General features: G+C 43.6%; 1 protein-coding gene across 1 annotated transcript in view; it reads left to right on the plus strand.

The window, feature by feature from the left end:
- The window catches only part of C2H10orf90 (chromosome 2 C10orf90 homolog), a 228,774-nt gene that overhangs the window by 197,600 nt on the left and 6,518 nt on the right, over positions 1-24,656 (plus strand). The window contains exon 8 of the mRNA XM_032892398.1: positions 483-660. Coding sequence (XP_032748289.1) covers positions 483-660 — 178 coding nt within the window. The remainder of the gene's footprint in view (positions 1-482; positions 661-24,656) is intronic.

A 24,656-nucleotide genomic window follows, 5' to 3' on the forward strand; every position in this document is an offset into this window, starting at 1 on the left:
TTCTCTTTAGCTATAGATAGACCTCTGAGAAGCACCATTTTCCACAACAGGAGGACAATGCCTGTGCTTCTTAAGACTCTACCCCCAGCAGGGATGACTATGCTGATTTCTATCTAATACCTGCCTTCTAGTCCTACCCGTGTCTCTTGGACTATGGAATTACAGAACCCTGAGATTTGGGTTCCTCGTCAGTGAGTAGCTTAGCAGCATGAATCCACAAATAAATGTTGGCCATTTGTACCCAGTGGCTTCAGTGCTAGTTATTTCTTGGTCCTGATACAGTGTGCTCTGTGCTGCTGGCTAGTACTGACCTCCAGTATCTTGTCGTCAATGTGCCCATACCATCTTTATACACAGTCTTGGGGACAGGGGTTGGATTTGCACTGTGGCTTTTGCCTCAGAGCGTTGTGCTCCTGATTGTCTCCCATTGAGCAAAGTCTCCCTTCTCTTTAAAAACAAAGTCTGTTCTTTGTTCCAATTAGGAAGCACTGGAAGTCCACAGACCTCAGTTCATTTCTCGCTCACAAGAACGGCTGCAAAAGCTTAAGCACATGGTACAGCAAAGGAAAACCCAACAAAAGGAGAGCCTGGGGCAGAAGCAAAGCCTACTTCCTGTCCGCGCCAACAAGAAGCAGTTCACCACTCCCCATCCTCTTAGTGGTAAGTTGTAGGTGGCTCAGGAGACCTGGACAGACTGGGGACAAACATCCTCAGGTCTGGAGCCTTCGCTGAAGGGATGGTGATCCCAAATTACACCACTGGCATGCACAGACCTCAGCATCCTGAAGCCGGCTCTGGGAGTCAGCTCATGTTGAGCATATGGGCATGCAACTACAGAAATAACTTGGGACACAAATTCACCATTGTAGGCTGGGAAAGGAGCCACACCACTGTAGGAGCCAGGATAGTGAGTTCAAATTCTTGGCTCCTAATGGAGCCTTGCAAGCGATCTCCCTTGCCCTTTATAGATTGCAAAACAGACCTGGGGCAAGAAGTTGACTCCAGCTTGTCTGCATCAACATTGGTCATCTGGAGACCTCTTCCTGTTGTGAGCTCAGAGGAAAGCAGGCTAGCTTGTCCAGCACAGTGAGGCCAGGGTCAAAATGACCTTCACTCAGTCACTCACTCACTCACTCACTCACTCACTCACTCACTCACTCATAGGAGAAGTGAGTTAGCAGGAACCTTTTCTGGGCCCAGCCCCATGTTGGGGGCTGGGAATATCGCTGTGAGCAAATGATCTCAGTTTTTTTTTTATTTCCATGGACCCTCATAAACAGGACCTTGAACTAGCAGACTAATAAGAGATGAAGGCAAAGACTGGGGCCATCAGAACACTTGTTGTAGGGCCTGCTGACCCAAATCTTAAAATCCGGGGACTCAGAGAAGCCTCTGGTTTATGACTGTAAATACAGGAATGAGATCTCTCTTCCTAGGAAAACGTTTTGGCCCCTAGGATGTGAGATCATGAGTATGATTCTGAGTAGAAGTCTTCTGGGGAAAACAGCATATTAAATAAAGTGCAGCTTAGCAAAGTTTACCAACATCTCGGGACGAGGGGGAAGCAGGAGAGAGAGAAGAGGACATCTGTAATCGGTTCCTATTAGACTCTCTTCTGGGTAGACCAGCTCCTTCCTGCATCCAGAGCACTTTAGGAGAGCTTTCTAGAGACCCCAGCAAGAGCACAGTCAAATGCCTTGTTTTCATTTAAGGGATCTGGCAAGTTACCTGTCACATTCCAGAATGATGAGAAATGGAAGGCAATCAAACAGATGTACCAAGGACTAGCCCATCACGCTGTGTCTAGCTAGCATTTCAAGCTAGGTGTGGACACAGACTTGATCCCTAGGGGACTGTTTCTCTGGCTCAACAGAGAGCATCTGTTTCAGGCACAGGTGACTTAAGGCACTGTGAAGACCACATGCTAGCCAGAGTGGGAGTATCCCCTTGGCACCTTCATTCATGCTGGTTATGTATGAAAGCTGTCACTTGGTCAAGAGTTAGGCTAGCAACACTGGTGTCAACAGATAAGCACAATATAGATGTAGGCACACATAAAGCTAGCATTGGTCGATCTCCATTTTCAGCCTTTGGTTTGTGTAAGAAGAAGCAGAGACAGGTGGCCATAGGGAACCCACGACAAATCAACTTCTACAGAGAAAGGGTTTGGTTTAGGCTCGGATTTTGAAGTTTCAGGATGATTAGTTAGCACCATTGCTCTATGTGCAATGTGGAACAAAGATGCTCCTCTCATGGCAACCAGGAAGCAAGTGAGAGAAGGAAGAAGAGACCAGGGTCTCACAGTCTCCTTCAAGGGCACACCTCCCGTGACCCGAGAATGCCCACTTTAGCCCGTCTCTTAAAGTATCTGCTACCTTTCTGCCACTCCAAGCTGGGGGCTGAGCATTTCACACACAGGAGGACGCTACAGACCCACACTGTAGCAGGTTTCGTACTGTGCTCCCCCTTTCCTGGCATAGACCTAGCTATGCCATAGCAATGGCAACAGTATCGGAGCAGGTATGGCCTTTGCGTGCCCACGTTACTTTCTTGTCATACTGTAAGAAATCGCTACATGCGTGCTGGCTTAAGATCATGGACATGCATTATTTCAGAGTTCTGGAGATCAGGGGTCAAAATCGAGGAGCCTGCAGGGCCAGTCTTTTCTGGACTCAGTAAAGCATGAGTGCCACATCTCTCCCAGCTCTGGTGGCTTCTGATCATCCCTGGTGCTCCTTGGCTGGTGAATGGCCCCTGTAGTCTCTGCCTTTGTCTTCACATGACCTTCTTCCTATCTGTATGATCTCGAATCCAAATTTTCTCTCCATTCAAAGCTAAAGTCCAGCCATCCAGTGTGACCACATACTAATTTGATTATATTTGCAAGGACCATGTTTCCAATGACAGGGTCAAAAGAAGGCCACAGTCACAGTTTGGGGAATGGACTTGAATGTATCTTTTGTGTATGTGGGGGGCACGCATGCAACATGCTTGCAACGTCAGCCAACTGTGATGTTTTCCCTAAAGCAAATACCCTTACAAGTTCATGGGCTATAACGAACGTTTTATTTAAAATTGTATATAACAATAAAAGGGACCCAGTCTGGATGCATAGTATTAAATAACCAAGTCACCTTTCTATTCCCCCAATTCCAAAGACAGTCCTGGCCACTAGAATGCTCTTTGGAAGACTTGATCAGCAAAGATTTTATGACCATTCCAACTCTCCCTGTGGTATGGATGTGTTGAGGAGAGCTTTATTTCCATGTTTGTTTGTGTTAGGTCAGATCAGACAATTCTTGAAACTAGAGCCTTGTATAAGCTCAGGCTAGTGAGAGGGAATGTTTAAGGCCCCATTAAACAAGTCTACAGTACGCATCTTGTCTTCAGCCTGTCTGCTGGCAAGATGATAAAAGCAAAATGCAGATGTTTCCTTACATGCTAAATTAGATCATAAATCATGTGTGCGAACGAGCCCCGGCTGCAGTATTGAGACGTCTGGTGGAAGGAAGGCTCAGGGTTGCTTTTCCGTGCCAGGGTAACTGCCTCTGATCAGGAACCGGCCAAGCAGTCTTGGCTCAAGGACAGACCCGAGTGGTTCAGGTGGGAGCTCTGGCAGTTGACAAGGCTGGGAGAGGCAGGTCTCTCGATTTGCAGGAGCAATGACGAAAGGGACCTGGGGCCAGCTGTTTCATGTTGTCTGAGTTCAAAGCAGCCTTGGAGGCTCAGGGACAGATGATGGTGTGTGCGTGTGCGTGTGCGTGTGTGCGTGCTTATGTGGGTGTAAGTGCTAATTAGGGCTAAGGGTCTCTGTCTGAAGGGCAGGGAAAGTTTTATGAGCAGTTGGGGTGACAGAGAGTACATGAAGTAGCTTTATGAATTCCTGGCTCCAGTCCCCAGCTCCTGATCGGGGAGTTTCCCACTGCATGGAGGTGAATGGAAATTGAGCAGGTGGGTTCTGGAACAAGGCGGGCGGGGAGGAAAGTGCAGGAATGAGAAGTACCTGGAGACCCTTAGTCTAACTATGGAGATGAGGTTAAAGGAGATGAAAGAAAGATGAAAGTAAAAAATGACGGGAGGAGAGGCGTTTAAAAAGTGTAAGTTTGGTCTTATGCAGAGGTCAGAAGATGGGGAAGTTTCCTGTGTAGAGTAGCTTCAGGCCAGAAACAGTACAGGCAGAGGCTAGGGAAGGTCCTGGTGTGTAGGCTTGTAGAAAGGTTCTTAGGTGGAATAGAATAAGTAACATATGGCAGTTATTTAGCTGTGTGAGAAAAGCTGAGACGACAAATACCCTGACCTGTGGGCTTCTGTCTTCTTTCCCGGTCAGCACTCTCGTTACTAGAGTCACCTGGAGCTATAGGCAAGCAAGCATCAGCTCTTCAGGAGCCAGTGTGGACTAAGCCACGTACAGGATCATGGTTGGACCGAGCCATATACAAAAGCTAACCATACCCCAAGAGTTGAGTGTTTGGGAATTAGCTGCTGCTCCTTCCTTTTAGACGGAAGCCAAAGCAGACTAGCCTGAATGCATGGGGGAAGCGTCAAGTACAGCCACACGGGCACCCACGTTTAGTGGGGTTTGCGTGTACACCAAGTAGGCGGGCAGGCAGCCCTTGCCGCTCTCCACATTAGGGACCGCATCCTGTTCTCACTGCAGCTCCTCAAACTTGGTCTTGAGCATCTTCTACTGGAGTCTTAGGTTCTCCCTGGGTTATATCCCCATTCTTTCCAGATCCCTCTCAGCCCATCTCCGCCTCTGGCTCCCTAGTTAATCTCACTTCCTATCTTAACTCCTGAAGAGATGACAAGACATTTGATATGGTACCCTTCCTGACCTCACGTCCAGCCATTTTAAACAGTTACCCCTAGACTCTCTTTACCTTGATGGGTGTATGGAGGCCTTTGCTTCTCCACCCCGCTCTTTCTTAAACATGTGTCCTTACTGTTATCTCGGCGTTAAGCCTCAACCTGGCAGGGAGCTGACACAGCCACATGGGGTGGCTACTACTTTAGCTGCTTTCTCCGTCCTCTCGTCTCCTTCCACATCTATTTCTATTTAAGTTATGTATCTGACCCGTAGTCATGCAGAAAATCCACCAGGAGCATCTGCTTCTGTAAGTCTCTCTTTCCTCAATGCCCCCATTGCTGTTGGCAAACTTGGGGTTCTTATTTACTTACAAATCTTCTACCTGTTGGGGTCCTGGGGAACTGTCCCCAGACCAGAAGCATGGGTGACCACATGGCACACCTTCCTGCTGTATCTCACGGATCAGATGGATTTCATCTGAATTGCATTATCCACACCTCCCAAGGTGAGCCAAGTCAGAGCCTTTCAAATCACGGACCAGTAGAGGGACGGAATTCTCTAGAAGGCACTTGCAAGTTTCCTTTCCCAGATGGTAGTCACAGTTCTTGGCTGGAGCCAGTATTAACATTGCTTTGCATTCTCAGAACACTCAGAGGAAGATGTGACTCAGTAGATAAGTGATAGCAGCAGCCATGGTCACCACAGCTCCTGCAGCTAGCCCAGCAGGGCCTCGGCACCCTCACTTCTGCCTCATCTGATCTCCTGAATGTTTTCCCATAAAATGCTGAAAGAAATATTTGTGGTCAGCTCTCCCAGTATTAACCACAGAGGAATTTTAAAATGTGCTTATCAGAGGAAAGTAAAATTTTCTTTATCAGCTCACAGAGAAAACAGGAAGAAGCGTGAGCTACTTGAGGACTTCTGGTTCAGAGCCTTTCACGGGCCGACTTCAGACACTGCGATGGGTCAGCCTACAGCATTCCTTCCTGTTTTTAGGAAGCTTGCGTTTCATAGGAGGAGTAGGAAGAAAAGACCGCTTCTCATCTATCGGTTACAATTAGACTTACACACAGGATGAGATCATTTCCAACCACAATAATAAAAAGTAGGATCTCTGGTCTGCAGATGGTGGGGAGAAGGGCATTTTGAGTAATTTGCCCAATGTCCTGGGTTTTGTTTTCCGAATGACTTCCTTCATGTCTTATGAGACACTTAAGTAATAAACTGCAGAAACTCTAAGGAAATAGTTTATGAAGTTCATCAATATTGCATAGTTTTCCATTCCTTAATCATAACAAAACAAAAAACAAAAAATCAAGCCAAAAACCTAGAATCCTAGAATCCAGGCAAACACTGATAAAATTACTATTTGACTAGCAATTGGTTTCAGCAGCTTGAGGGCAAGGTATGCAATTTGCATGTAAACGTATTTAAGAGCACATATATTTTGCTTTAGTTTTTCTCTAGCTTAGTGGATGAAAACTATACAAACTTATTATGGGCACTGCCTCTTCATAAAGAAGCATGCTGCAAAATAGCCAGATGGCTATGAGGGGCAGAACCATTGTCTTAGCCATCTTGAAGTCAAATGCTTCCAGTTACTCTCTGGTCATCTTGATGTAAAGCAAGTCTTCAGAACATTCCTCCACTTAAATAACCCAAACTTTATCCCCTTAACCATCCTTCCCCAGCCCCGGGAAACCTTCACTCCAGTCAGTGCTTCTGTGAACGCCTACATGAAATCCTGCAGGGTTTGTCTTTCTCTGCCTGTCTATCTATGCCTTTTAATACAAGGGTCATCCATGTTGTCTTGACTATTTCTCTTTTTCAAAAACCAAAAAGTAAATAAAAATAGAGCTGAGACTTTAAATCCTCCAGTAAATAAATAAACAACAACAAACCTAAGTTATCTCCCCATCCACATGAGTCTCATTTTCACTGGAGGCCTCTGCTCACTATACATCACTGTTACAAACATCATAAATAGATACGTTATGTTATACATGTACCATTATCTATTTATTTTTATATATTGTTGTTATAAGTGATACAGCAATGGACACAGGAGTGCAGGCGCCTCTTCAACATACTGGTGTGGTTTCCTTCAAAATGCAAGGAACGAGACACGGTGCAGTGTGAGTGCCACACTTCAGACAGACAGTTCTTTTTAGGTTTTAAGGAACCCATTCCTATCAACAGTGTGTAAAGGTCCCTCTTCATTACCCTTCTCCAAAAGTTCTGGGAGTAATTCTTTCCATAGCAGAGATGCAGTGGTATCTTATTGTGGGCTCAGTTTGTATCGTCATAGAGTTTATAGTTGTATGTATTGTGGGTTTATTTTATTTTAAAACCCCAGCCATTCAGTTTTACCAGTGAAGATTGAGGAATCAGATGCTGGGGTGAAAACCTGCTCCCTGAACTAGGCAGAGAAAGCACCCAGCCCATTCCACCACACTGTCTTGAATCCTCTTCAACTCAAAGACCCTCATTTTTTCTTTCCTCCTGTTCACTCCCTGGCAACTGGTTGCTTGCTCTACCTCTTGACCTATTGTTGACGTTATTTAGCTCTTATTTACAGAAAGTTCTTTGGTTAAAGGTGTGGCCTGGAGCTGAGCAATAACCACAACAAGGTTTTTCTAGTCCACAGTGGGGTGTGGGGGATCACAATGTGATCAAATATCCTGCAACAGCAATTTTGGGCATTTTTCATATCTGATGACCATTTGTGAAATGGATAGTTGCACATTTTCCTAGTCAAGTTCTTTTCTTGATGTTATTGGGTTGGTTTTCTAATATGCTTTATAAATTTACTTTTTATCAAATGTATGGCCTGCAGAAATCTTCTCTTGTCTTATAGGTTATCTCTTGGTTGATTTTTCTCTTGGCTTCACAAAGCATTTTAATTAGAATCCTCCAACTAAAGTTGTGTCTTGTGCTTTGAGAGTCATAATCCAAAATGCTTTGTTTGCAACAGTGTCTTGGAGCCTTTTCCATATGTTTTCTTAAGGTGGTTTTATTCTTAAAGGTGGTTAATTCCTGTGTTTAAGCCTTTGCTCCATTTTGAATATGGTCTAAGGGTCCAGTCTTATTCTTCTACATATATCAACACCATTGATCAAAAGGACTGACCTTTTGTCCACTGTGTATTTTCAATGATTTTGTTAAAGATCAGTTGAACAAAATATGAAGCTATTTCTGTGTTCTCTCTGTTCTGTGGTCTGTATGTGTCTGCCCTAACGTCAGAGCCATGCAGGTAGCATGGTGCCTCTAGTATGTTCCTTTTCTTAAGAGGCTTTTGTCACTCCATGTGAATTTCAGCATTTTTCCTGTTTCTGTGATAAAATGTCATGTTGGGAATTGTGTAGGTAATGCATTAGATGCGTAGATTATTTTGAATAGTGTGAGTATTTCAACAATGTTCTTCAAATTATTGACAGGGGGCTCTTTTTCCATTTATTAATTTCTTTTCCAATTCCATCTTCAGTATTTTATAGTATGAACCTTTCCTAGCCTGCTTAAATTTATTTCTAATTTCATTTTGGGTGAAACTCTTTGTATGGGAAACCTTCTTGATTGCTTTTCCATCCATTTCATTGATAATATATGGAAACAATAGTGATTATGTGCAGATTCTCTTCCTTAGTCCAGCAACTTTAGCGGCCATCTTTAGCAGTTCCTGTGTGATAAAATTGTGTCCTCTTCATCTAAAGATAATCTCACTTCTGGATGCCAGTTGTTCTTCCTGTCTAACTGCTCATATCTAACTCTACAGTCAACAGAAGTGGTGTGGATAGGCAGCCTTGTCCAGTTCCTGACCTTAGTAGGGAAACTTTCAAGTGTGTGATGTTGGGTGTAATCTTCACTTGGTTTGTCACCTCTGTCCCTCATTATGCTGAAGTATATTCTTTTTTTTTCTTCATATTTTAATTGCGTTTCATTTTGTCTATTATGATAGGATATTGAAATTTGTTTTTTCTCTTTGGTTTGTGTGCATCATACCATACACACATATATACCATGCACACAAATACATACTCCACAAACAACACCACACACACACACACCACACGCACACACACACACACACCCACACACACCCCCCCCACACATACATACCACACACACACACACACACCACACACACACACACCACACACACACCCACACACACACCACACACACACATACATACCACACATACACACACATACATACACACACACACACACATACACACATACATACCACACACATACCACACACACACACCACACCACACACACACACACACACACACATGCATACCCACACACACCACACCCATACACACACACACACACACCACACCCATACACACCCCCCACACACACACACACATACATACCACACACACATACCACACACATACCACACACACACACACCACACACATACCACACACACACACACCACACACACCACACACACACACACCACACACCACACACACACCACACACACACACCACCTGATACTGAGTTTCAGGCCATCATAGCATGTTGGTCTGTATTAAATTTGTCTAGATTGGACACTAAGGTAACACAACCACTTAAAATTAATTGGAAAGTACTCTCTCTTCTGTTGTCTGGAAGTTCCAGGAAGGCTTCTGTTCGATCTCTTTGCTAAACAAGTGAAATAAAAGTCAACAGTGAGGACCCTTTGCTTCCCCTTGAAGGCATCTGTCTTTGTTTTGTTTTGTTTTATATTTCTTCTTGAACATCTTCACTTGCTATTAGCCTATGGTCCCTTTCCTTTTTCTTCTCGACTTATTTTCCCAGGAATTTATGCCCTCCTTTGAGGTTATCCATTTTGTAGATATAATTATACACAATTGTCTCTCCTGGTCCTTTGTATGTCTGTGGTATCAGTTGCAATGTCTCCCCTAATTTCTGATTTCATTCCTTTGAGTGTTTTCTTTTTTAGTTTAAAGGTTTGTCAATTTTCTTTATCTCAAATCCAACATATTTTTAAAATGAGTATCCCCTGCCGTGTGTGTGTGTGTGTGTGTGTGTGTGTGTGTGTGTGTGTGTGTGTATGTGTGTGAGCGCGCGTGTGTACACGTGCATGCACTTACCTGCTTTTGCCTTTGCCTTTGAAAGCATGCCAGGGTAAAATGACAACTTTGGGGAATCTGTTTTCTTTCCTACTACCTGTACATAGGTTCTAGCAATGGAATTCAGGTCATCAGGCTTCTGGCAAGCACTGTTAAACTGCTGAGCAATCTCATCAGCCCCCAATCCCAACCTTTCATTATCTTAATGCTTTGTGTTGTTTTTCTAATCTTTATTTCACTTGTTTCTGCTTTGATTGTTGCCATTTCCCCGTCTACTAACTTTGGCCTTAGTCTAGTCTTCTTTATCTGATTCCTTGTGTATAATGTTACATCTTTTGAAATCTTCATGGGTGTAGGCATGTGAACTTTCCTTCTCAGGGTTGTTTCTGCCAAATCCTGTGTGTACTGGTCTGCAGCTCTGTCTTGTGATATTTATTCTCCTTTGCTCTCTTCTTGAGCTCACTGATTGTGCCGGAACATCTTATTTAAGCTCCATGTATTTGTGGACTTTCTTACAGTTGACTTCACTTTATAGTACTATGGCTGTAGTCTCAGACCTGATGAGGCACGCCTGTGTCCGATCATATAATCTGGTACCCAAAGCAGGTACTCCATGGCCTTAGAGAAGAATATAGATATGGGTGGTTGGTGGTAGAATGTTATATGTATGTCTGTTCAGCCCATTTTATTTAAAGGGTAGCTAAAGTTGAATGGTTGAATGTTCCTGCACTGATTTTTCTGTCCTTTAACAGAATCCACTGTTAAAAGTGATACCTTGTATAGTCCTGCTATTGTATGATTCTCTTATTATTGTCACTCTATTATTTACTTGGTACATTGGGGTATTCCAATGTTGAGTGCACATATGTGTGTGTGCCCATATATGCATGTGTGTGTAATTATTTTATACTCATCATGAATTACCTCCTGATCTTTAGTAGTATTTCCCTATATCACATCATTACATAAACCATCTTGTCTCTCTGCCCATGTTTAGCTTGGTCTCTTTGCCTAGTCTAAGGAGAACCTCTCCTGGACCCTTTTTTACATGAAGCATCTTCTACATTGAAATCCTTCTAGTCTATGCACCATTAAAGCCACAGCAAGTTCTCATAGGCAGCTTACAAATCTGTCTTATTTTTATGTATTTATTTGTTTGTTTTATTTATATTTACATTTATTCTCTTAGGAATAGAGAAATCCTCCTGATACTACTACCCATGTGTTACGATCACAGACCTGTGCCACTACACCTGGCTTATTTAATCCATGCATTCACTGTGTGACTTCCCCCCCTTGTTTTATGTGCATGGGTGTAGAGGGCTGCGAGGTCCCGGGCCCTGGGGAGGGCGCCGAATTCCGCCTTCCCCTCATTAAGAAAAACAAGTCCGGTTCCTGCCATCTGCTCATTGAGAAAAACAAGTCCTTGAGAAAAACAAGTCCTTATTTGGCTGTTCCTGCTTGGCCTGGTCGTTTCCACAAAGTACAACCTATCCCACATGGCTTGCTGGGATTGGCTAGTGCTAGCTATTTAAGTGTGGTGCAGGGATTTCCTGGGGTCAGAAGATTGTATTAAGGTTCCTGAGTAAAACTGCTTGAAGAAGATCTTGCTGGTCGTGTCTTCCTTGCCGGTCGAGGTTGGGCGCGACAAGTGGTGGCAGCCGTACGGGGAAGGAGATCAGAACTTCTTGCAGTCAGGGCAGCGCTGGAAAAGTTCCCAAGGTAAGGTGGGACGATAAGGACCGCGGGAAATTAGCGGCTATAAAGTTTCAGGGTAGTAAGCAAGAAAGTTCGCAGTAGTAGCGAACCGAAGGTAAAAACAGACAGCCTTGTAGTCGATGGATTTTTTCATCTTCTTTATTTTGTGGCTGCTTCTAAACATCTTTTTTCATTTGGGAATCATTTTTGCCTATAGCTGTGAGAGGGATTTCGCAATCCCACCCGATTTTTCTGGCTCTTCAGGAGCTGTTTGAATCAAGAAAGTTGAAGATGAAAAGGAGCACCATAGAGAGGTTTCTGAGTGAATGTAAAGCCATTGCACCCTGGTTCACAGTCTCAGGTAATCTTTCTGTTGCCTGTTGGGACAAACTAGGCGAAGACTTAGACCTTGCATGGTCCCAAGGAACCTTAGAACCAGGAGTTCGCCAAGTTTGGTGTCTGGTTGAAAGTTGCTTGGAGGATCAGAGGTGCTGTCAGGAAGTGTTAGAAAAGGGACGTGCAGCTCTCGAAATGCTCCAGGAAGAAAGATCGGAAAAGCAAGGAAGTGAGAAAGAAACAGATACGGAAAGATCAGATACAGACAGAGAGACAGAGGGGACGGATACTGAGGATGAGTTACAGGAATTAATAGAACAAGTTAGTCCTTGGTTTATAGCTAGTGGCAGTTTGAATATTCTGGATTGGAAAGGGAGATTGAGAAATTGGGAGAAAATGGGCCAGGAAAGGCCCCAGTAAGCAGAATTCAGAAGGACTGCAGAAATTGAAAGCAGGTGCAAAGATAATGATTTGGGGTAGTGCTGAGTAAACCTTGTCAAAAGGGACAAAGTAATAATGGTAAAATTTTTTTGTATATGTGTTCTCTTAGAGTTATGCTAAAATCTAGAGAAGCAAAGTCAATTCTCATAGATGCTTTTAGTCTTTGGACCCTGACTAGAGACAGTTTACACCCTAGACCAGAGAGAGAATGGGGTTGAGAGAAACAGTCCTCCCGGATTCTCCACAGATGTTTTGGCAAAAGAAGGAAATGAGCTTAAGCCTTTTTGGAGCTCTCCTGGGAACAGAAGGAGGTGGGAGACGTCTTGCCTCCTTGCTGGCTCCTCTTGGAGAAGTGCTTATTTCTGGTTCTGGGTCCTTTAGGATGTCTGGGTCCCTTTGGTTGAACACCATCTAATTCTTTTCCTCTATGTCTATTGTTTGTCCTTGGTGCACCAAGTTGTCCATGTATGTCAATTTATGTCTGGGTTTTGCTTCTCGTTGCTTGAATGTTTTGTGTTTCATGTTTAAAAGAAAAAAAATGGTTAAAACTTTAAATGCTGTTTGATTCACCCATTGATGTAGTTTTAACTCCTTTCAAGAAAGGAACAAATACAAAGTTTCAATTGGCTTTTGGAGCCTGCATCTATAGCTAGAAGCCTAAGTCCGCTGAGGAAGCTCCCCAGGGGGCTGGCTAAATGTTTACACTGGCCGATCCTAGAGGCACTAGGAGCTTCTATGGTAATGGAACTGAATTTTTCTCTTAGAAAAATTTTTGACTGGGATTATTGGACTCAACAGATGACAAGGTGTTTCTCTTAAAACTATAACTAGAAAAAGTAAAAATGGTGATTGGTTTAAATATTAAAGATATGTGTAGCCACTTCAATTTTGTTTCTGATTGGTTTTAAGTGTATAATACCTCTACATTGTCTTGGTTAAAGGTTACTGGCTTTTAAGTTAATGAGTATGGTTAAAAGGTTATAACATTGGTAACATAAAGTTGGCTTAAACCCCATGATAGAGTAATTTTAGACAACACGTGGCATGAGCCAATCCAGGGAAACAGGTCTTAATTGAATAATATTTTAATATAATTCTTATCCTAGAAACCAGACTTATAAAAATTTAGGACAATGTCTCTTTGTTGAGAAATTAGAGTTTGCACCATCATCCATTCATATGCAAGAATTGGCGGTCAAACTTTAAAGCATGAGGAATGGACTTGGTTTTGGAGAGACTGGATTTTGGAGAACAGATGGTTTGTTGGAGGTTGAAGTTTTGTTTTCCAAAGTTATGGTTGTGCTCTGGTGTAAAAGGGAAGCTTAAAGATTGTGGTTAAAGATTGCCAGTGTTGCACTGGCTACAGTTTACAGTTTGATCACAGACAGGCTCAAGATTCTAACTCGCACATATTTGTAAAAAAAAAAAAAAAAAAAAAATTTAATTTAAACAGGTGAAGATTGTTACAAGATTTACAAATGAATAATGATGGCCTTTTGTGCGCTGTTCGACATCAATGTCGGGCGGGCATGTTGAAAGGTCATGTGAAATGGAAAGATGTGATCACTGGCTTATGGCATGGGCCAGATCCCGTTCTGGCGTGGGCGAGAGGGTCTGTTTGTGTGTTTCCTCAGGACCGGCAAGATCCGTTGTGGGTCCCTGAAAGATTGACCAGGAGGTGCAACAAGAATGAAGATCCTGCTGTTGCTGACACTTCTCTCGGGGTGACCCAAGTGCTCGTCCAAACGGAGCCCTGGTGGGGGATACTATCGGTGTTCCCGAGACCCATGCCGATACGTCATGACCATTAAGCCCACTCCGTTAATTTGTCTAAACAGTTGTTAAGTTATCTTTTGGGTAATTGGACTGGAGAATTCGATTTTTTAAAGCATCAGCTACGTGTAGCCATCGTGACCGTGAATTCCACGCAGCGTGCGGATGCTGGACTGGCTTCGGATTGTCATCTTGGATTGCTGCTGCTGTGAATCATCTAGGGAGTGGGGGGTATGGGAGCCCTAGCTGGACTCTTGCTGCTGGTCTCCCTAGTGAGCCTGTGGTGTTTGTGCAGGATGAGGTTCGTACAGAGGCGTGCATGCGCCATGGTCGTGCAGGCATTTGCAGTCATTGAGGCAGGACAGTCCCCCCCAGGCATTGCTAACAGTCATATAAGATATATAGCCACCCTTACTCTACTGGGCCCCTGTTTCCCCTGGCATATTCCATCGTCCCTGAGCATATCGAGTGACCCTACTCAGTGACGGGCAACTTCCCTTCTCACCTAAGACATGGAGCCTTGAGGACGACAAGGTAATCCTACGACGGGTACACAAAGGGACGATCCTAAGACAGGGGGGGTCACCGCGCTCAGTATATGCCAGTGTCGCCTGGGTGCCAATAAAACAAAAAGGGGAACTGTAGAGGGCTGCAGAGGTCCCGGCCCTGGGAGGGCGCCAATTCCGCCTTCCCTCATTAAGAAAAAACAAGTCCGTTCCTGCCATCTGCTCATTGAGAAAAAAAAGTCCTTGAGAAAAAAACAAGTCCTTATTTGGCTGTTCCTGCTTGGCCTGGTCGTTTCCATTAAAGTACAACCTATCCCACATGGCTTGCTGGGATTGGCTAGTGCTAGCTATTTAAGTGTGGTGCAGGGATTTCCTGGGGTCAGAAGATTGTATTAAGGTTCCTGAGTAAAACTGCTTGAAGAAGATCTTGCTGGTCGTGTCTTCCTTGCCGGTCGAGGTTGGGCGCGACACATGGGCAATGTGCTTGCTTGCATGTGTGCATGTATTATGTACATGCAGTGCTTACAAAGGCAGGACGAGGGAGTTAGATCCCCTGGGACTAGAGTTCTATGTCCGTGTGAGCTGCCATGTGGGTGCTAGAAGTTAAACTCTGGTCCTCTGAAAAGGTAGTCAGAACTCTTAACCACTGAACTGTCTCTGCAGCTTCTGCTTGGCATCTGGTAGATGATTTATATTTACATTCCAGATAACTGGTGAAAAGTAAGACCTTCCTACTGTCATTTTTTAGTTTCTTATTTCTTATTTTTATAGTTCCTCGGGTTTTTCCTCCCTTGCGGTCTCCTGTGTTGATGGTTTTGTAGTGATAGATTTTGTCACTGTACATTTTGGCTACTTTATTGGGCTCTTTTTCCTCTACCAACCTATTCCACCCTAATCTATTCCAATCTCCCAACACTAGGTAGGAGAGAAAGAAGGATAAAGGATTAAGGGAAGAGAGTATCAATTTCAATAGACTACTTTCTGCTGATTAGGGGCGTTGAATTCCTTGGAGCAAACCCAATCTTAGTAGTCAGGGTGACTCCAACCAGAAGCCAGAAGCCAGAAGCCAGCAACCAGCAACCAGCAACCACCACTAGCAGCAGCAGCAGCAGCAGCAGCAGCAGCAGCAGCCGCCCCTCTCTTGGGGCTCTGGCATTTTTATACCCTCTGAAGAGTAAACTGTCTTTAGCTGGTAAAATTATGCCCCTGCCAGAGCCTGAGCAACAGATAGTTACTGTGAACAATGAAGCAGCCCCATATCCTACACCTGGATTGAAACAAAGACATATTCATATTTGTATTTTAAAGAAACCAACATTCTCGCTATAGGATTTGACTCTTTTTGTTGTTGTTGTTGTTTTTAAATAACATTTCCATCTATTCTTGAAGAAATTCATAATGATCATTTTCATCCTCCTCCCAGTGCCTACACATCCAACCTGTGTGTGTGTGTGTGTGTGTCTGTCTGTCTGTCTGTCTGTCTGCATCGTCCTCTGTGTCTGTGCCTGTGTGCCTTTTAAACCCATCAAGTTTCAGTTTGTATTGGCTGACTACTAATGGGTGTGGGGCCTGCCTTGGAGTGTAGTTACGATGCCAAATGTCACTTCATTGGAGTAATTAACTTTCCCTTTCCAAGAGACAAGCAAATGCCAATAGCTCATTAGCTAGTGGTAGTTTCTTGGGTCCTCCTCTCCTGGCTTGGGCTTGTACAGGTCTTAAGCATGCTGTTACAATCACTATAAATTCATGCGCACATCTGCCCTGTTGGGTCTGCAAAATGCTGTTTTCTTAGTCATTCTCTACCTCTGGCTCTGACCATCTTCCTCCCCCCTCTTTTGCATGGATGCCTGGGAGAGGTGAGATACAGAGTTGTCCCATTTGGAGATGTGCACTCTTAGTCTCTGCATGTTGTCCAGTTGTGGGTCTCCCTGTTAGTTTCTATCAATGGCAAGAGTCAGCGTCTCTGAGTGTGGGTATAGCCACCATTGATTCCCCTTACATTATTTCTCACATCTACAGATTGGCTTTCAATGTAGTTACCCAAGTCTTACATTATTAAACAAGCTGCTTAAGCTAATATTAATTCAACTTTACATGAATATAAAAACTATGTATTTATGAAGCTTAAGGGCCCCTGGTATTATCTCAGTCCTTGGGATACGGGGTGGGAAGATTGATATGTCTCAGAAATAGCCAACCCTTCCTCCCTAAAGAAAAGCTCTCCAGCTACATTTATATGGACAGGGTTTTCTGTGTAGCTATGGCTGTCCAGGAACTCACTCTGTAGACCAGGCTGGCCGGGAACTCACAGAGATCTGCCTGCCTTTGCCTCCTGGGTGCTAAGATTAAAGGCATGAGCCACTACCACTTGGCTAATATTTTTTACTTTATCACTACCAGGGTGTGTGTGTGTGTGTGTGTGTGTGTGTATGTAATTTACACATTTTATATTGCATTTTCCTTAACTTAGCTATGTTTTGATGAACTCTTTCTCTTAATCTATGAGAGCTATGAATCAATTTCACTGCAACATCATAGCATTAGAATATGCTGATTTCTGCTGCCTATGTACTTTCTTAGTGATTCTCATATCATGTCTTTTCCCATCACTAGTTTGAAGCTTTTTGTTTCTGCTTGAAGACTATCCTTCACCATTTCTGGCAAAGCAGGATGAGTGAACTTATTCAAGGAAAGCATTTACATATTTATTTCTGGATTTCTTTGTCCAGTAAAGTATATGGGGTTAGCAAGTTTTTGTTGTTTTTGTCTGTTTGGTTTGGTTTTGTTTTTTTTGGAGAGGTAGCATTTTTGCTGAAACTTCTCTTTTAGCCTTTAAAATATGTCATTTCATTGCCTTTTGGCAATTGATTTTTAGAATATGTAAGAATCTTCTTCTTTCTCTGTCTACTTCCAAGATTTTATTTTTGGTTTGGGGAGTTGAGTCTGACTGGAAGCCTTTGAGATTCCTTTACATAGGTGTTTATATCTTTCCCCAGACTTTTAGCTTTCTTTCTTTTTTTAATTGGATTTTTTAAATTTACATTTCAAATGTTATCCCCTTTCCCAGTTTCCTGTCCATAACCGCCCTAATCATCCGCCCTCCCCCTTCTTCTATGAAGGTGTTCCCCTACCTACTCCACCCCTTCCCTCCTCCCCACCTTGACATTCCCCTACAATGCAGCATTGAGCCTTGGCAGGACCAATGGCTTCTCCTCCCATTGGTGCCCAATAAGATCATCCTCTGTTACATATGCAGCTGGAGCCATGGGTATATCCTTGTGTCCTCTTTAGGTAGTGGTTTAGTCCCTAGGAGCACTGGTTGGTTGGTATTGTTCTTATGGGGTTGCAAACCCCTCAGCTCCTTCAGTCCTTTCTCTAACTCCTCCAATGGGGACCCCATTCTCAGTTCAATGATTGACTGTGAGCATCCACCTCTGTATTTGTCATGCCCTGGCAGAGCCTCTCAGGAGACAGCTATATCAGGCTCCTGTCAGCACGCACTTCTTGGCATCAGCAATATTGTCTGGATTTGGTGAAAAAAAAAAAATATATATATATGGCCCGGATCCCCAGGTGGGGCAGTCTCTGAATGGCCATTCCTTCAGTCTCTGCTCCAAACTTTGTCTCCATATCACCTTCTATGAATATTTTTGTTCCTCCTTCTAAGAAGGACTGAAGGAAGCATCTGCACTTTGGTCGTCCTTCCTCTTGAGCTTCATGTGGTCTGTGGATTGTATCTTGGGTAATTTGAGCTTTAGTTTTGTTTCTTTAAATAAACTCTCTGCCCACTTGGCTTTCTCTTCTTAGAATCCTGGGATGTGACATTTTAGGTGTTTTAATGCTGTCTCCTAAAGCGTGTGGACTTTCTCTATTCTCTTCCATTTATTTTATTTCTATGATTTTATTTATTTCTGTGAGTTCTAGACAGTTTTAAATAACACATTTTGGGGTTCAGATTCTCCTGTTTGATAAGTCTATTACATTTTTCATTTCATTTATGGTAGTCTTTAGCTTCAGAATTACAGAGCTCCCCTCTTTAAAACAACATTTCAACCTGGTAAACTCTTGATTTTGTTCATTTGTTGTTTTCCTACTTTCACTGCACCGGTTCTTTGTGTTCTGTTAAACTACAGTGCAATTCCTTCCATTCTTTTTCAAGGGATATCATTAGATCTCGGAGTCTTTGTTGTCAGCTCCTGAACAATGGTTGCCTTCTTCTAAGGGTGCACTTCCTTGGATTTCCATTTTTCTTGCTTTGTGTTGATGTGTGCACATGTGATAGACGCCTCTTCCAAGCTTTACAAACTGGCTCTGGAGTTAGAGGCAGTCTCTCCGTGATTAGGTGTACAGGAACTGTCCTCTGGATCCAGGGACAGCACAGTGAAGTACGTCTGTGTAACAGTTAGTTAGGGGTGGTCTTACCAGAGATTACAACAGCCCTTGTCTGTAATGGCAGCGGAGGCTGGAGGGGTTTTTCTGGCCTGTCGTTCTCCTACTGAGGAAGCCACAGATAAGGAACCTCTCTTGATACCTGATCTGTCTTGCAGTAGTGGTGGAAATAGCATTATTCATGATGGATCCAGGGTCTGAAACGCAAGCGTGTTTGGAGGGACGAAAGACTAGAACCTGTAAATATTCCAGAAAATGTAAGTTGTAGAGAAAATCTCTTATAAAGTGCTACCTGTCAAAACAAAAAACAAAAAAACTTACAGCCAATGAGGTGAGGCAGAAAATAGGAGGTGGGGCATTAGGCAAGGGTAGAGAGAATTCTGGGAAATTGTCAGGGGCATGGGAGATTTACTGCAGAATGCTGAGGAGACTGATAGAAACCATGCAGCTGAACTCAGGTTAGAATAAAAGGGATAGCAAGTCAGAGAACAAGCCATAACTTATGGCCTAAGCAATTATTAATACTCAGAGATGTTTATCATCAGAAATTAAGTGGTTGGGAAAAATTAGATTTTACACGAAGTATGCCAAATTGTAGTATAATAATAATAATAATAATAATAATAATAATAATAATAATAATAATTTAATTATGTAATTATTAGTAGTAATAATTGTTATTATTACTCGCAGCAGCAGCAAAAAGGGTTTTGCTATGTAGCTTTGACTGACCTGGCAGTACTCTGAGGCCCAGGCTGGCACTGAACTCATGGCATTCCTCCTGCTTCAGCTTCTTCAGTGCTGGGATAACAGGTGTGTCACCATACCGAGCCAGACTTTATTCTATTGGTGAAGATTAAATCCCATCCAATGGGCACTGGTAATTTTGGAAAATGCAGATTAACTTTAGTGGTTAGTGTCCTGTAGCTGGCTTTCTTCGTTCTCAGTGTCCTAGTCCAGTGCTACCTACAGTTGCAGAGCAGGACCCAGGCCTCTTAGAGTTATTTTGACAAATGTTTGTGCTATGCTTCCTGTTTCCTCTCAGAAGTTCATAACACCCAGGGATATTAAAGGCACTTACAGATCCTGCAATAAAGTATTTAAATTAATTTCACCTTATTCTCCTAAACATCTTTAACCTTGTTTGGTTTCAAAAGTCTACTCTGAAAATATTATTCTGTGATTTTTTTGTTGTTTGTTTATACCCATTGTAGTTACTAAAGCAGCCTCAACTGGAGCTGCAGTTTTCCGTTTTTCCTTGGAAATTTAGGATGATGAGGAAGCATTCCTATGGTCTGCCCGGGTGACGCTTTGGTCCACCAATGCCTGGAAGTGAGGGCCGGAGCCCTAGGGACTGTCTGGGCAGCCGACAGTGTAGGGCCTGTTTCTATCTGTGACTGGCTTTGCCTCATTCTGGAAGGTGGCCTAGAACTCTGTCCATGCTGGCTCCTGGGCTCTCTATAATGGTGCCCAGCATGAAGCCTTCTGTGCTGTCCCAGGCCTTGGAAAGTGCTTCAAAGATGCTGTGCTATAAATTAAGCACAGAAAAGACAGAGAAGCCTGCTAGACAGAGCAGAACTCAAGCTGACAAAATGACCAGGAACTTGAAGAATGGATGACCAAGACCTCACATAGGCTGTTTCCCATTCACATGGACCCGTGATGCTGTGCTGCCGTGGCATGGAAAACTTCCATGATCTCACAAAGCACACAGCTCCTAGATTCAGCAAATGGAAACGTTGAATGCTGGTGTGTCTGTTACTTTCCTCATTCCTGTGATCAAATAGCTGAGAAGAAAAGCTCCAGGAAGGACAGGTTCCTCAGTTTAGGGGTGCAACCATTATGCCGGGGGCGGGGGCCTGGTGGTAGAACTGGAGGTAGCTGGATTGCATCTGCAGCCTGGATCAATATTTTAGCTCTCACGCTATCTCAGAGTGGCATTTCAGGTCAACCACAGTAAAGTCCCTGAATGATTAGGTTCCATGCAGCATCTAAGATGTCCATATTTTAAGTGCTTTGTTCTTCATTGTAAGGGCCAATTCAGTTTTGGGCATCCCTGGTCTGGCATTCCTGTCTCAAGGCAGGGAAGCTCACGGAGGACTTGGCTTCCTTCTTATCCTTCACGCTACCTTCTGTCACAGTAACAGGAATCCTCAAATACTGGTGTGCTAGTAAGTTTTTGTCAACTTGGCGCAAGTTAGACTTAGCTATGAGACCCACAAGACAAACAAATGACACTGTGTACATCGTGAAAACGTGATATTTAACTTATGCACGCTTATATTATCTTTATAAAGGATTCCCTGTTTTGTTGAGTTAGATCATTAAGAATTAGGGCTTGTTAAATTTTAAGGCCCAGTGAAGCAGCCCATCTTCCAAGTGGAGTTCCTATTTCCTAAACATTGTGGAAGCTCAAGGGGGAAAACAACCATATAGTTTTCTTTGGAAGTAGATGCCCTTTGGGGTTTACTTTGGGGCTTCAAGGAAAGCAGTGATCTGATTTAGTTCAGCGGCCTCCGTTGTTGCCAACACTAGTTAATGGGATTTCTATAAATGTGACTCATGGGCAAAGAGTGTCCTTGGCACTCTTTAGGCTAGTCCTCTTTGGTAATCCCTCTGACTTTTAGAAGGAACTGATGAAGATTACTTGATCTCTTTGTCCCTTGCTGGGGCTAGGCAATAAGTTTTAGTCTGGGGCATCTCATGTCTTCTGGTTGGAGGGGCAGAGTGTGGACAGGGAGGGGGAGAGGTGCTGACCTGAGCAGTATAAACGGATAGAAAAGAGACCCTCCTGGTCTTGGAAGCTTGTACCACTTTGGGGAAAGGAGGCAGGCAGACAGCTGTAAGTCAAGTCTAAAATCCTATCAGAGAGGACCTTTATGATTCAGGAAAAGGATGATAATGACGGTGCTCATGGGTCCCAGCACTAGAGCAGGGTAGCTATGAAGCACATAGAGAACCTATTTCTCTCCAAAAACAAATATTTTTTTAAATCAATGTTCCTTATATGTGGCTTCACAGCCTTCTCAATGACCACGGCAGCAAGGTCTTTGAGCAAGGGGATGTTTCTGGCCTCAGTGCTTCAGTCACTGTGGTCCCTTTCAGTCACCCTTCCCAAAGGACCCTTCAACTCAGTCCTTCATTCCCTTCCACCTTGTCCTCTCACCTGACTCCTGAGATGGTAGCCCTGCTCTCAGCTTGAGGGTGACTCTCTGTAGACAGAATGATTTCCATATACCCCCAACACCCCAGAACCGCTTTGCCATCTTATTCCTCACATGTGTTTCTGGAGAACCCCTTGGGATTTTTCTTTCTTTTGTCTAGAAGGGACAGAGAACTGTACTGCCCTTTCAAACTCTCTCACGTGTTGGCATGGTAGTGGGGGCACAGCTTTGCTTTCTCAATCACTACAGCCTCTTTTGGGCTTCCATCTACCTCTCACACTCCTAGACCAAGGTGGTCACCAAGTGTAGCAGTCAGCAGGAACAGGATTCCATGTAAGCAGGGCAGGGTGTTAGAGAGGTGAGACACTTTAGAAAACCCAGCACAGGAATTTCCCATCACAGAAATTCAGAGTCAACACTAATCTTCACTAAGCTTTTGTGTGGTTAATTTCAGAAGTTCTCATTAGCCCAGGCTAAGTCAGCCCACTATTGCCTACTGAAGATGAACTAGAGGTTCCACAGTGGTGAGGTGGGTAGACATGATGAATGTGGTAGAGCTTAACTGAATCTCAGAAACCATGCTGTGATGACTCTAGCCAGATGCTTATCTGAAATCATTCAATGACCAGCCCTGTGATCTAAGAATATAGGTAAATAGAGTTTTCACTCTTCATGAAAAGGCCAGTCCTTAATGCTTTTTTTATACAAGACTTAAGGAAGTGCAGACCAAGTGTCTCCTTCACAGGGCAACTTATTGGTTCTGCTGTGTTCCAAAAGGCAGAATTTGGTTTTCGTGTTCCTTAGGAAAAGAAAACGTCTAAAACATTCTTTTAAGAGCCCGGGGTGACCAAGGAAAGACTCCTGGGACTTCGTTGTTGAGATGGATCTTGAAGAGTTGATTATCACATAGATGACTGCAGAGGGAGGCTGAAGCTTTGGCAGCCCCTGGGAGTTGTAAAGCTTTGCAGGAGGGGAAGAGCTGGAGTCCCCAAGCAGCCAGCTGTACTGGCATCAGGGTGGTCCTGGCTGCTTCCTGGTGACATGACACTGACAAGAGGCTGCATGCTGAGGCCACCTGTCCCCATATGGGCTCACACACAATTGTTGTAGAAATTGCAATAAATACCTTCCTGTGTTTATACAGATTAATGGGATTTGGGGAATTGGATTTTACAAGAGCCGTCTCAGAAGCTTGGAGGACTTGGTACCTCATTGCTTATTGACTTTGAAACAGGCAAGGGCCTGGTGTGTGTGGGGTGTGTGTGTTTTCCAGAATGCAGCTTACCTTGATAATGTTATTAAAGAAAAGTCCCCTCCATTTCAGCGATAATAGAGTAATTATAGTTGTAGTCTTTTTCTTCCAAAGAAGTCAGAATATACACAGATCTAAGAAAATCCATAAAAGATCCAGAAGGAGTTGAAAGTGATTCTCACCAGTCTCTCAGTTTTATAAAAGTAGAATTTCTTTAAGCAGGAATGAGCACATGGGATTTCCTATATCTTTGAGCAAAGCACATATAGAAGGGGCTTCTCATTGCTGAGACTAAACAGCTGACGAATCTACACAGCTGACAAATCAGTGTAAGAGAGGAAGGGTTTATCCTGCCTCTCAGTTGAAGGATACAGACCATCATGGTAGGGGACTCATGTCAGCAGAATTGGCTCACAGCTGTGGTGGTAAGAAAGAGAGGTGATTTGCTTTATCTGGGTGGACTGGGAAGTAGAGATCCAACAGGAAGTGAGGCCAAGCCTCATGGCCAGCCCTCTAGCATTCTATTTCCTCCAGCAAGGCCCCGCCTCCAAAAGTACCACCAAGTATTCAAACACATGAGCATACGGGAGACATGTATCATAATACATCCCATTAAATGACTCCCCTATGAGTCACACCAAATCCTTGAAGAGTTATAAAAGGAAAGAGTGTGTGGAAATGAATTTGAGATTGATCTCAGAAGTGGTAGAATCCTTGTTTATAGTTCTCAAAAAAAAGAGATCCTGTAACTACCAGTTAGTGGCAATGTATTGGTGATCCAGAGTACAGGTAGATGCCACTAGGCTAACCGGGACTGGAACCCAGTCCTGCCTCTCACTCATACACAGCGAAGCTGAGCAAGTAAAACTCACCCTTAGGAAACTAAGCTCTAAAGCTTAGGAACACCAGCTCTAAAGCGCCCAACATCATGAACATGACGCAGGGTTGGGATGAAGATTGAGATCATGGAAGTTTCTGTGATAAAATGGCAGACAGAATCATTGTGACCACTCAGATACCCAAAGTCACCCCAACCCCAACCCCACCCTCACACCCCTGTTCTGGCCATCTCCCCTCACAGATTGCCAAAGGTAAAATGCCATCGGTAGAATGGTTTGTCAACTTACTAAGCTAAAAGTCACTTGTGGGAGAGAGTCTAAGTGAGGAATTTGTCTAGATGTGTCTAAGCCAGTTAGCC

Source organism: Rattus rattus, chromosome 2, assembly GCF_011064425.1.
Source record: "Rattus rattus isolate New Zealand chromosome 2, Rrattus_CSIRO_v1, whole genome shotgun sequence".
NCBI classification, from domain to species: Eukaryota; Metazoa; Chordata; class Mammalia; order Rodentia; family Muridae; genus Rattus; species Rattus rattus.